This window comes from Anomalospiza imberbis, chromosome 1, assembly GCF_031753505.1.
Source record: "Anomalospiza imberbis isolate Cuckoo-Finch-1a 21T00152 chromosome 1, ASM3175350v1, whole genome shotgun sequence".
Taxonomy (NCBI): Eukaryota; Metazoa; Chordata; class Aves; order Passeriformes; family Viduidae; genus Anomalospiza; species Anomalospiza imberbis.
Genome location: NC_089681.1, coordinates 129,945,771 through 129,958,437, shown reverse-complemented (window position 1 = coordinate 129,958,437; position 12,667 = coordinate 129,945,771). Strand labels below are relative to the sequence as shown.

The following is a 12,667-nucleotide window of genomic DNA, read 5'->3' as shown; positions in this document are numbered from 1 at the left end:
GTAATTTTCTGATAGTGCCGAGAGAGGGATGCAGGCACTATTCCGCACTTCTTCCATTGCCTCCTCGTTATTATCATAGCCTGTTTATTTTACCCATTTTTCTTTTTTCGTGGAACCAGCCCTGAAACCCCTTACTCAGGAAAACCTCCTTGGCTGATCCCTGACTTGGGATAATTTTTTCCTGGGATAATGTCTGCACAGTGTAGATCCCTGATGGTTCAGCGTTACAATGAGCGTGCTGTCTCGGTACAAAATTCAGTACTGTGCTCACAGAGCACTGGAAACTTGGCTTTCTGCAGCAGGACACCCTCCACCCTCGTTGACAGCTGCGTCCCAGAGCAGAAGGGATGTGCACTGAGGATGGACGTTAATATAACTGTTTCCTTTCATAACAGTTGTGAGTTAGATGACTAACTCTGTCTCTTGCAGTACCCCTAATTTTTCTTCAGATGTATTTCAAAAAGACATATAGTCTAGATGACTTCTTTCTGGCAATTTGTAAGGCACTGAGTAGTGAATTGTAGGTGCTCTTCTTCTAGGTTTTCAAAGGCTATTACTGTGCTTTGTTACTGGGAAATAATTTCGTGTTAACTGGTATCAGAAGCCAAGTGGAATGTGATAGTATGACACTTGAGTTTCCTTGCATGCAGTTGTATGGCTGAAACCCATAGTTCCCTGGATGAACACGTGCATTCATTCGCACACACTTTCTTTTTTCTTTGTCTTGTTTTCTGCTGCATAAACCTTTAACGCTATGTTTAACACTGTATTAAACACTGTATCCCAAAAGAACCAATAAATCAGCTTTTAGGATTAGCAGCTGTCATTCTAGCTCATGGGTTGCTTTTGTTCACATCATGGCATCATTTATTGCATCATTATCAATATAAACCTTTAACTGGAAACTAATAATGAACTCCTTGTTTCTAAATTTTCTGAATGAAGAGTGATAGGAGTATGAGAACTAAGTGAATCAGGCTTTTCCATACAGACCTTCCCAAACTAAATTATGCTTTTGGACCTCTAAGACAATGTGGTAGCCAGAAGGTAGGCCTCAAAAATTATGACTGCCCTTCATTTTATGAGTTCCTTAACAATAGATGTGGAGTTCACTGTATGTGTTACTAGGTTTTTTACAGGTAAGATCACCCTACTAAGTTCTATTTGTAAACTATTCTTTGAATTTTAACAGCTGGAAATTATGTATATTGAAACATGGAGAAGTAGAAATTCTAAAATCTGAAGCTTTGTGAAGATACACAATACCCCAAAACTTTTGATAAAATCACCAGGACTAGCCCTAGGAATGGGGGGAGGGAGGAAGGGTGCCTTCATGCTTTCTTGTGTGCAGGATATACAAAGGATAGCCTTTTCCTACACCATTAGCTGGAGAAATGGCTTAACAGCCTGACCTTCAGACAGAACTCTTGCTGACCCTCCTCTACAACACATGACTCTGAAAGGATATGCTCAAAGGGAAAGCTGACTACTAGGAGGGAAAAATCCAAAGGGAAATGCTAAGGAAAAGAACACTTCCAAAAAGAACTTAAGCTTCAGGTGCCTGGTGGTCTGGCAGAGAGCAAATCCTCATAGCAGACTGTAAGACTCATCCACTGAAGGAACCAGACACAGTAAAAGAAGGAAAATTGTCAAAGTCTGATTTCTCCATATAATTTCCCAAAAGATTTATGGATATAGAAGAATCAGTAGTTAGAAAAGCAGTTTAATATCTAGTAATTCAGCTGTTCAGTAGGAAAGTAAACAGAAGAGCCACCTAGTAATTTTCTTAAAGGTTGTCACAGAAAGTCACCCTGTGGTATGGCACTCTAAGCTTCCAGAAGCATGGTGCCAGGGCATCTCCACCTGCCGTGTGCAACAGTGTGACACACCCCTGGCAAGTCCTTTTGCAAGGTCCTTGCAGGCCCTGTAGTTATTTTACGCTTTTCAAAATACTGTCTTTCCTGCTATCTTAGGATTTTCAGAAACATCTCTTTCATTTTATCAGTTCTTTTCCTTTTTTCTTCTTTTTCTGCCATCTGAGTTTTTGTCATTCTTAATAGCTTAGAACCATTTCTGCTGCTACTTGTGGTGATGAGTATTGCCAAAATACCTGGGAACAGCATGAGCGAAGCTACAGTTTCTTGACGTTCTTGAAGGGAGAATAAACCTCTAAAGCCCCAGAGTGACTGTCAGGTAGACCAATCCTAAACCCTAAAATGTATTAGAAACTACATCTCCATGAGCTTCTTGCATCAGAAAGTCTCATGAACTTAAAATCCATCTTCACAACATTTTGCATGTTTTTTATACAAGCTGTTTCAAACTAATTTATTGTCATTTAAAACTTGAATTAATGCATTAAGTCTGCTGGTGACAGGGATATTAGGCTTGAATATTAGTTTTCGTTAGTAATTTTGTTCTGTTGATTTATGCTCTCTCTTATTCTCTGCTTTACCCAGAAAATAAGCTGAGCTTTTTCCATTCTCAGAGGACAGACTTTCCTTGCCCTAGTTGACTCTGCCTTTTCCAGCAAATGTGTGGAGGACCAGGAAGAAAACAATTTGAGGGAAAATAGGCCTCAAAGTATGACATTTCAAAACCTGTTTTACATCCTGTATTTGTTTTGCAGGGAGTTTCCACAATGGAGAAGAGGGAAGGTGGTAATCGTGCCATTGATCAGAATGCAGGTCAGAACATCATGCCAAGAAGAAATACAGGAAATCTTAACTACTTGGTAATGTTTCTGTAAAAAAGCAGCTCGTATGTCATAGAATATTGCAATCCTTGATTCAGTTTTGTCCAGAGACAGTGTTAGCATCACACTGGCATATCATGAATATTTCTGAAATGTTGTCACAATATTGACATGAAGAGATAAAAAGATAGAGAACATCTCATTTAATTTAATCACAGTCCATGATAAAAAATAAACAAAGCTTGAGGCAGCTAAAAACTACATGAGGGTAGCTGCTAATTGTATCTTACCAGATAAGCAAAACTCCATATAAATAATTTGGGATTTTTATACAGGAATATAAAATTTATCTTTGGTGGAATCTTCATTATAGCAATATTGAACTAAGGAAGTTTTCCACATGACACAAAAAAAGGTTCAGAAAGAAAATCCTTTAATACTTTCTTGTGCATGGTATTTGGCCTACATCATTAGGTTTATAGCTGAAATTTGACATTTGAAATCTATAACTTATATAATAAGAAGCTGAAATGATGCTTCACATAATGTAATCCTTCCTTCCTTCCTTGCAGTATAGTTATCTTCCTGGAATGAAAATCTATTTTAAAATCACTGCAGATAATGAAGAACGGGAAATCTACACTGCAAGTGTTTTACTTAAGTGCTGACTATGCTGTATGAAATATTATGTTTCCAAGTTACCTTGTCTTTAACAGTGCATATGTTTTGTATATGGTTCCACTGCAGTAAGTTGTAAAAGCCATGATGGCAAATACTGTCATTACAGAAGTTTCTAATCTTCTCTTGAACTCACTTTGTATTTCCGTTCTGTCCCTTCCAGAATGTGGATATGCAGGTTGCCAATGTATCAGAAGCAGCTGCACTTTTTGATTTACATCAAGCACACCGTTTTGGTGAGTTTGAACATTCTTCAGAACAGCACTGCAAGCAGGATCTGTTCCCTAAGTGGCACTTGCCAATGAAGATAGCATCTGTGATCTCATTATTAACGTTTAGTTACACTTCCATGAGAGATGTCATATATCCTTTTATAACCAAAAAGGAAAATGTTTTCTATAAAATTCCAATCCTTGTCATAAACAAAGTTTTACCAGTAACTTCAATTACCCTTTTAGCACTAGTGTATTTACCAGGAATATTAGCTGCTAGTTTCCAGCTGTACTTTGGCACCAAGTATAAAAGGTTTCCCCAGTGGCTGGATAGATGGATGTTATCAAGGAAACAATTTGGACTTCTCAGTTTCTTCTTCGCTACATTGCACGCCTGCTATAGCCTGTGCTACCCAATGAGAAGATCATACAGATACAAGCTGCTGAACTGGGCATTCCAGCAGGTACGATGGGCACGCGATACACCTTCTGTATTCAGAAAATCCTTGCAAATCTGATGAAGGAAAGCCATTTTCATTGCCTTTGTTTGATTTTCAAGTACATTCACAGAGAGTACTGTTCAGGGATGGAGCAGGACCTAGTTCCCACAGCATGTAATAGAAAGTCAGGAGTCATCACAGCTGTGCCAATGTATATTAAATAAGTAATTCTCTTAATTTGGGATTTTTTTCCATTTGTAAAATGCACAAAATTGTATCTCACAGGAACATTTAAGTCTTTGGCACACTATTAGTTTAGTGTAGATTTCTTCTCTGGACCAGTGAAATCTAGAAACAAAAATGGAGTACTGAGCACATTTTTAGACACCTTTGCAAAGTGAACCAGCCAGCAGTGAAGGAGGGCTGGGCTAAATCACAGTAATCTGTATTTGCACAAACTAAATGTGTGAATACTGATGGCTCACATTTGGACTGATACACACTATTTGTTTAAAGGTAGGATTTCAATGATGCTTCTGACACATGGTCAATAATTGGCTCGCAAAGCTCTCCAATGTCCTCTGTAACCAGAGTTCCTAATGCTCTCTTATTTCCCTGGGTACCATAAGTAATGCAGTATTAGGAATATTTCAATATAAGGTATAGACTGCAAATATATGTTTTTATTACCCCTGAAGTCTTTATCATTAAAAATCATTAAAAGCACAATATGATGATGTCAGTAGATTCTTAAGGTTTTTGTAAACAGTCAAATTACCTGTTGAAAACTCTGAAATCAGCCTTACTGGTAATCTGACTTAAATGGATTACTAGAAATTTCCTTGAGATTCCAGTCTTAAAGATGCAGAAATGATCATATTTGGGGCATATTATGCCATGGTGATCACTAGTAGGATCAAAGTGCTGTTGCAAGCAGTTGTAAATAGGAGAAGCTTTGACATCAGTTTATTAAAATCACAAATGTACCAAGTTGTGTTTAAAAAAAAAAAAAACAGAGCTAAACAGCTACCCTGGCAGGATATTTTTATTAAGAAGGCCTGTTGAATTACCTCCCTGAGGTAGAGCTGTTAATATATTTCTTGTTGTTACAATCTCCCTGATATGGTATTTAGCCATAGGTGGGGGTTTTTTTCTTGTCAAAACCAAGATTTATCCTTGCTGTGAAGGCAGGTTTAGAGGCCTTAGAATCATGCTCTCCTGGGCCGAGACACTGATGAAGTCTAAATTCTTCTCTCTAAAAGCTCACCTTTGCTCTGCAGATACTAGTGAAGACTTTGTCATCAGAAGTAAATAGCAGTTATATTCAAAGACATTCAAACAAACCAAAATACTGATTTTCTTTGCTTATTTCATTAATATTATGGTGAAAATAGCGAAATTATATTTAACACAAACAGCCAAGTGTGCCAGTCTGTAACTTTTATGGTGTTCTTTTGGCAGGTCAAACAAAAGAAAGAAGATGCCTGGATTGAACACGATGTTTGGAGAATGGAGATTTATGTGTCTCTGGGAATCCTGGGACTTGCTTTGCTGGCCCTGTTGGCAATAACATCAATTCCATCTGTCAGTCATTCTTTGACCTGGAGAGAGTTCCACTACATTCAGGTGTGCATGAATATCATTACTGCATGTTGTTAGTCCCATTTGTAGAACTGTGTGTTATCAGCTAAGACCATTACGAGTTGGAAATATCAAACACAAAGTTAGTGAAACCAATGGAAAAGTTTGTTCTGTACTCTTTGTTAACTGGTTTGTGAGAAATGTTCTTTCCATTACTCTTTTGTCAAGAGAACAGGCTGTTGTGATCAGTGTATAAAATAGAAAGAAAAGACAATTCCATACCACTTTTTTTTTTCTCCTCCTGACTTTGTAACCAGCAGCAGTTGTCCCTTTGAGATCTTTTCTTAGCTCTGGTGCTGAAGTTATCTTCTAGGTATCTTATCTCTCCAGAATGTCCCATGTCCTGCTGAATTTGGAGTAGGTGGCTTTGAAGCAGTTAATGCTGTTCCCATATGACACAGTGTATTCTGAAAGAGACATCTTAGAACAGATGCTGGATAATCAAATCCAGCCAGTCTTGAGTGTGCTACAGCTGTGCTTGTTTCCTTAACCCAGGATTTGGGTTGCTCTCGATTCTCTTATGTCATATGCAGTAATAATCAGGGTAATTCTGCTGACATCAGTATGGTCACACTTGACTTAAGCAAGTGTTGGATCGGGCCCTCAAACACCAAAATCTGAAAATTCCATAATCTACTAAGGACCTGGCGTTTGAAAATTTGATTTCTATTTTAAAAGCAGATCTGAAGTGTATAATCACCAATTACTGATTTGATATTCTGCACACTCTATGAAGTCTATAATTTGTAAGATAAGTGTACAGAGAATGTGGAAAAGTTCAGGAGGAAGTCTCCAAATACATGACTGCTTTCACTATTGAAAGACTATGGTGAAGAAATCCAGATGAGTAATACTTCTGTGTTGGAGTTACTTTGTAAACAAATAACTTTATTACTTAAAAATCATGTTCTGTAGCAGAACAGCAGTTGGAAGCTGAAGCATTCAGCAGTTGGAAATACAGTGTTTGACTTCACTGATGAGTACAAGATTATTAAGTGACAAGAAACTTAAAACTACTAGTAAATTTTCTTTATTCCTGAATTTTGTAAACAAGCTAAGCCAAATTTACCAATGTAAGTGAAATGAAAGACTTGAGTTTCCTGTCATTTTGCAGGGCTTTTGCCATCGTACTAGACTTACTCGAGTTTGTGGTTTTAATTTAGCTTAAAATTTTTCTTTGCAAGTATTAAATTAATCCCTTAATATATCTGGTTTTGAACTCATGATTTATCACAGAATTAAAGTAATTTAGTTTACAGATGTAAATTGAGTTATTCAGGATTGAGCATGTTTTGGGAATAACCTGCAGTCTCTCAATCTTTTCTGTATTTTAGCTAAGTATCATAGCAATACTTGAAAAATGTGCCTCTTCCATTTTCTTTTACAGTGGTATAAAGGAGTACAGTTGGAGTCTTGACTTACATTTGTTACCTTTTTGTTTAAAGCCAATGGTTATTTTTCTTTGACTTGAGCATGTTGGTCAAGGCCCATCCAGATTTCTGTATTTGCTTAACAGAGTACTTTTTTTGTCAAGTTGGGAAAAATAAATAGCTTGCTATTTTCTTTCTCTTTCAGAGCAAGATGGGATATTTAGCCTTGCTGCTATGTACTGTTCATGCACTGGTGTTTGCTTGGAATAAGTGGGTTGATGCTAACCAATTCATCTGGTATACACCACCTTCCTTTATGATTGCAGTTTTTCTTCCTATTGTAGTTCTGCTTTGTAAATGCGTACTGCTCCTCCCATGTTTCAGGAAGAGGATAAGAAAAATCAGAAGTGGTTGGGAAGCTAAGACACAAGCCAATCAAACCAGCATAACTTCCAGACTGTAGATCAAATATGGACACTTCTTGTCTATGCATCTAAATATGCTCAAAGCCATGACATTTTCACTCATGAGCTCTGTTTTCACATTTGCTATAGATTTTTCTTTCTCACTTTTATTTTTGACTTCAGGAGCATGAAATACTTGATGCAATTTTGTCATTTTCAAAGACGAAAATGAAAACATGTATTTTACACTTTAGTCTGTTCAGTGTTTTGTTACTTGATGATTTCTTTCTTTTGACTCACTGCTTTTAAAATCCAAGTGTTTCATTGTCTCAATCACAGTTCTTTTGTATGCAAAGGCAAACATAAATCATTTCTGCAGATAACCACAGAAAGTAAAAAAATGATTACACAACAGAGCTCAGGAATGCTTGCTGCTTTGCACAGCCTTGTGTGTACCTTCATTAAATCTCAGAATTATAATGGGACAAAAACCAGAGTATTTACCATCCCACTGCCTTTTAGCACCTGCAGCTGTGTTTCACTCTGCAGAGTGGGGACCTTGGCATAAGAGCCAGAAAGAAACTGTGTATTCCTGCTAGGTATTGAATGTACACAACTGGGCAAGCAGAATTACAGGGATCTTCAAAAGGTAAATATCTCCTGAGGCTTGGGCAGAGTCTAAAAAAAGAGGTTTTAGACTGAGATTTCCATCTTATCCAGGACTAGGTGTGTCTCTGTTTACTTGAAACGATAAAACATTTCCCATTTTTTTATTCCATGAACACATTCTTTTGTTTCTGATGCTGGAAATTTTCCATGCTTTTGACCTAAGCCTGCAGCCCTCAACATGTGCTGAACTTTATTTGCACAAATTATTCCAGTGGGATAACTCCATCAGGTAAATGTGTTTTTTTGTTTACTCTAGGGCCAGCACAATTGTGTGACTGGAAGAAAAACATTAAAAATAGACATTTGAATCTTGCCAATGATTTCGTGAGATTTTCATGTTAAATGGTTTCCAAATGCATTTGCTTTTACAGAAATTTTCCTAATAACTTTAATAAGCTCATTAAATCATACTTTCCTTACATTGCATAGGTCCGGCTGGAAGTTTTAAATGAATAATTCATTCGTTAGTATCTGTTTTGAAATATGTTACTGAGTAGTAAATATTTTCACCCAACATCAGGAACATTTCTGCCAGTCTGCCTGCAGGAGTTGACTAGGACATGGACTGTTGATGCCACCTATTCCTTTGAATGAGAACTGTAATTGGTAATGGCTCTGGTATTAAAACAAACAGGAAAAAACATATACCTTAAAAAATGTAATACATGGTGCTAATGAATCTGTTGTCTCTTTCTGAACTTTTACGTGGAGTATAAATAACAAACAAAATAAATAGCTGCAGGAATATTACATTTTGTATTTTCCAGGTTGTTACCATTCAATTATTGCAACTTAAAAGTTGGCCTTTTTTAAATTTTCATATAATGTAACACTGTGAAAGTAACTGGGGACATGGTGACCTATGTAATATAGATTGAAATCTGTAGCATTATGTATCAAACTAGTAATGCATGGCAGAGGCCAAAACCCTACAATATGGGAAGGTGGACTGCAGTGTTAATCTAAGAAGTTTCTAACAAGAGTGGAAAAGTAGTGGTGCTCAATGCCATTGTATTTATATTTCCATGAATGAAATATATCTTTAATAAGCTCTATGCACTTGTTACAGAAGGTAGTCCAAGATAGCCTAATTTCATTCATTTCAACCAGTTAATATGGTTTGAATTGATAACATAAATTACAGGGGCAAACCAATTTCAAGATCATCACACACTATCCAAACTGACCTTTTACGCTCATCGTTCTCCTGGGGACATTAAGTACACTTCAGACTCTTCTCTCTAGCATTGCCCAGAGGCAAACCCGTAAGTGTCTTCTACGACATGAAATTTACATACAGTCTACAAAAGCTATTCCAGAAATCACACATGGCATCCAAACATTCAAGCATGTTTTTCCCTACTGATTGTTTCAAGAAGGAGCCAGGTTCCTGTGTCATATCTAGCCATTTCTCTAGAAACTACCATTGAATGCTTATAGCCAGAACTTGAGACTTCATAGTGAGTCTCTTCTCTGCTTTCTAAGTCTTTAGTAAACTACATCTTAGTAACTCACTTCCCAGTCTGCAGGCTGCTCAGGGAAGTGGTTGACTCACTGTCCCTGGAGGTATTTAAAAGACATGTAGATTTGGTGCTTAGGGACATGTTCTCGTGGTAGGCTTGGCAGTGTTAGATTTATGGTTAGACTCAACGTAAATTATTCTATGATTTGCTTTTTAGGTAGTCAGATACAACAATGAGGGAGATCTATATAGGGCTAAGAAGCAAATGCTATTGACAGTATTTAATTTCTCCGTTTGTGGCAGACATGATTTAGTTCAATACTGATGAATCTAAGTTCATATATACCTTTTAATTTATGTTTATGTACCTATTTCAAATTCAGTGTATTATAGGCCTATATACTACTATAATACATTAGTTGAATGTGTGTGCACAATTTAGCCACTTACTTGTATAACACTAATTAATTTTATATAACTCTGCATCCTTAAATGCTTCAACGTATGCTGTATCTGCCATTGTGTGATATACATCCATGGCAAAAGGGTAAAAAGGTACAGTACACTCTAGAAGAGCTGCTGATAGAAACTCTCAAGGAGAACCATTTTCTCCATGCTAGTGAAGAGCCCGGAGCCTCCAAAGGAAAGAAAACAAAGATGTGAAAAGCAAAATGAACACTTTCATAGTGTAATGAAATTGCATTTTTCCTAACAGAACCTTTAACTGTGTATTCTAGCATTCAGAGACTTTTGAGATGGAAGAGAAGGCTTTGCAGGGAGACCCAGGATCCCTGGAAATACTGATTAAAGACCAAGAAAAGTTCAAGAATAGCAAGGACATTGAGGAAAGGCATACTTTAGTGTAAGAATATGTGTAAAGTATGGGCATACTTTAGTGTAAGAATCCATCATTCTAGTGGCAGTGGCTTTAAAATGTCTGTATAAGGTCTGCAAAGTACTTTTTTTCTGTTGTTACATGTCTCCAATGTATTTGAGAGACACAGAATTGAAACTCTGGAGATATAAATTGTTAAAAGGGCTTAAGGAATTTTATGCCAAATTCATTTGGAGAGGTCATATCCAGAATACTCCTCCCAATAAGTGATAGCAATAATCATTGTTCAGGAAGCTAGAGCCAGGGCTGTGTTGACTGTTGTGTAATGCAAATTCCTGTTGACAGCAGCATTTACTGTAAGCAGCCCCTCCCTTTGGCCACTCTTCTCTGTTCTCTCAGTGCTTCAAGCCTTTAAAGATGTGAAGTTCATCAGAGTAGGGCATTGGATCCAGCTGAAAAGTAATGCAGAAAGAAGAATGATTCAGCCAGATCTACTCATGGGTCTGATTTACCTGACAGCCAGCATCCTACATATGTTAGTAGGAAGGACTCAAAGAGGAATGGTGTAAACTGGCAGCTTAACTTAAACCAGCCTTAAATGAAAAGTTTCAAGTGCTCCTAAAAGTTAAAACTTACATTATTTCATCCTATTTCAGTAGCAAGAATATTCCCTTGCTTCACTTTTTTGTCATGTTCTTAGTTTTCCATGAATCAGTGGGCAAAAATGTGCTCTAGAAATTGTCATCAAAACCCATATAACACTGACTGACATCTACGTGACTGTGGGCTGTGTGGTTTCATTTGTAGAGATGATGATCTTACATTTCCTCTTTTCTCCTACATCCAGAGTTTCTAGTACTGTCCCTTAACAACACAAAATGTTATTCTAACCATTTATGAAATTCAAACTAATTTCTTTTAAACTGATTTTCTTTAAATAGTATTAAAGGAATATTTAAAAAAAACAAAGCAAAACAAAAAGACCAATTTTTGAAAACACACTGAAACCACCCCTGAAGAATGTAATCCCTGTTGTTGCTGTGTCTGGCAATGGCTGATCATTGCCACTGATGTTTTTCCATCATGCCAGGATTTCTTGATCCCATGAGCATATTCTGTTGCTGATGGCAAAATTACTTATTATTTCTTTTATTAAAACAAGTCTCATTGAATTCAGTTATCTCAGAGTTCAATTTTTGCATCATTCTTCGAACTTTTCTGTAGATTACATTTAACACTTGAATGGATGAAGTGAGGCTAATTTATTAAGTAGGCATAATACGTTTTCAGAGATTTTCAGCTGAAAATACGTAAAACCAATCCATGAACCAAACTCTGTAAACATAAAAAAGACCACAGCTATTTTCAATAAAGATGATACTACAGAAGTTTGAGTTATTTTGGGTTTTTTGTTCCTTTTTTATGTATATTTCGTCTTCATAGCATGAAAGTGAGATAAATATGTCTTTGACTTGGTTAAAGATGTGTAGTCACTGTGGGACTTGTAGAATACTACCATTGCTACTGATAGAAATATTTGGTCCTTAAATTTCTTTTCTTTTCTGGGCTCGCTACTAAAAAAGAAGCGAGGCAAATGTGGGATTTTTTTAACTGGATGGTCAAATTTGTAGTTTGAAGTCATGTGCAGTCTTTATATACATGCTTACAATTTACTGTTGAATGTACTCTACTGAAAAAGATTTCTCCACATGAATATGTCCATTACTTGGGATGCTGAGAAGTGTCTTGTTGCTGGACTTAAAGGAATGGCCATATAACCCACCTCTAATTATTTCTCTGCTTTATTTTTTCAGTCCTGTGACTCATTCATAAAACTGAATGGCACTTCTCTCTTGCCTGTACCTGTGCATGTACCCAAATAACTTCTGAACAGTGCATCTCATTCATTCAAAAATATTCTAACAGGAAATCCTTAAAAAGAAAACAAACAAGAAGCTGGAATAAAAACAAGCCACTTTCAGAGATCCTCAAGCATCTCTGCAACTTTGGTTTAGAAATCTAACAATTGTTAGATGCCACCCATAATTAAAATCATAATTTCCCCCTTCTAATTTCCAATAGACTTTGTACATCTTTATTTATTCACATCATTTTTTTCATGTCTTTATTTATTCCCCGATAATTAATGACACACCAAAGTGTATTCTGGGACAATGAAGCTGTGCAAAGAGGCATTAACATGGAATCAGAAGGACCAGGACAACTGTCGATCTGTGAAAAAGAGGAAAGGAGACATTGCA

General features: G+C 36.7%; 1 protein-coding gene and 1 long non-coding RNA gene across 5 annotated transcripts; one reads left to right on the top strand and one right to left on the bottom strand.

Annotated features, from left to right (window-relative positions):
- Positions 1-584: 584 nt before the first annotated feature.
- On the top strand, positions 585-7,861 carry STEAP1 (STEAP family member 1). 4 transcript variants are annotated; one of them, XM_068211548.1, is made up of 5 exons: positions 585-1,047; positions 2,630-2,734; positions 3,537-4,049; positions 5,487-5,651; positions 7,242-7,861. In XM_068211548.1, the coding sequence occupies exons 2-5, from the start codon at positions 2,642-2,644 to the stop codon at positions 7,497-7,499; spliced, it is 1,029 nt and encodes a 342-aa protein (XP_068067649.1). In that variant the 5' UTR covers positions 585-1,047; positions 2,630-2,641; the 3' UTR covers positions 7,500-7,861. The 4 variants fall into 4 exon arrangements, with proteins under 4 accessions (XP_068067649.1, XP_068067639.1, XP_068067660.1 ...); XM_068211538.1 differs by lacking the exon at positions 585-1,047 and adding an exon at positions 1,654-2,193; XM_068211559.1 differs by lacking the exon at positions 585-1,047 and having other exon boundaries at positions 2,356-2,734; positions 3,537-3,609; positions 3,832-4,049.
- A 1,494-nt stretch (positions 7,862-9,355) lies between these two features.
- LOC137486340 (uncharacterized) lies at positions 9,356-10,398 on the bottom strand. Its single transcript, XR_011005693.1, has 2 exons — positions 9,610-10,398; positions 9,356-9,575 (listed from the first exon to the last, which is right to left on the bottom strand). It is a non-coding gene; the product is annotated as an uncharacterized lncRNA (long non-coding RNA).
- Between the last annotated feature and the right edge of the window lie 2,269 nt (positions 10,399-12,667).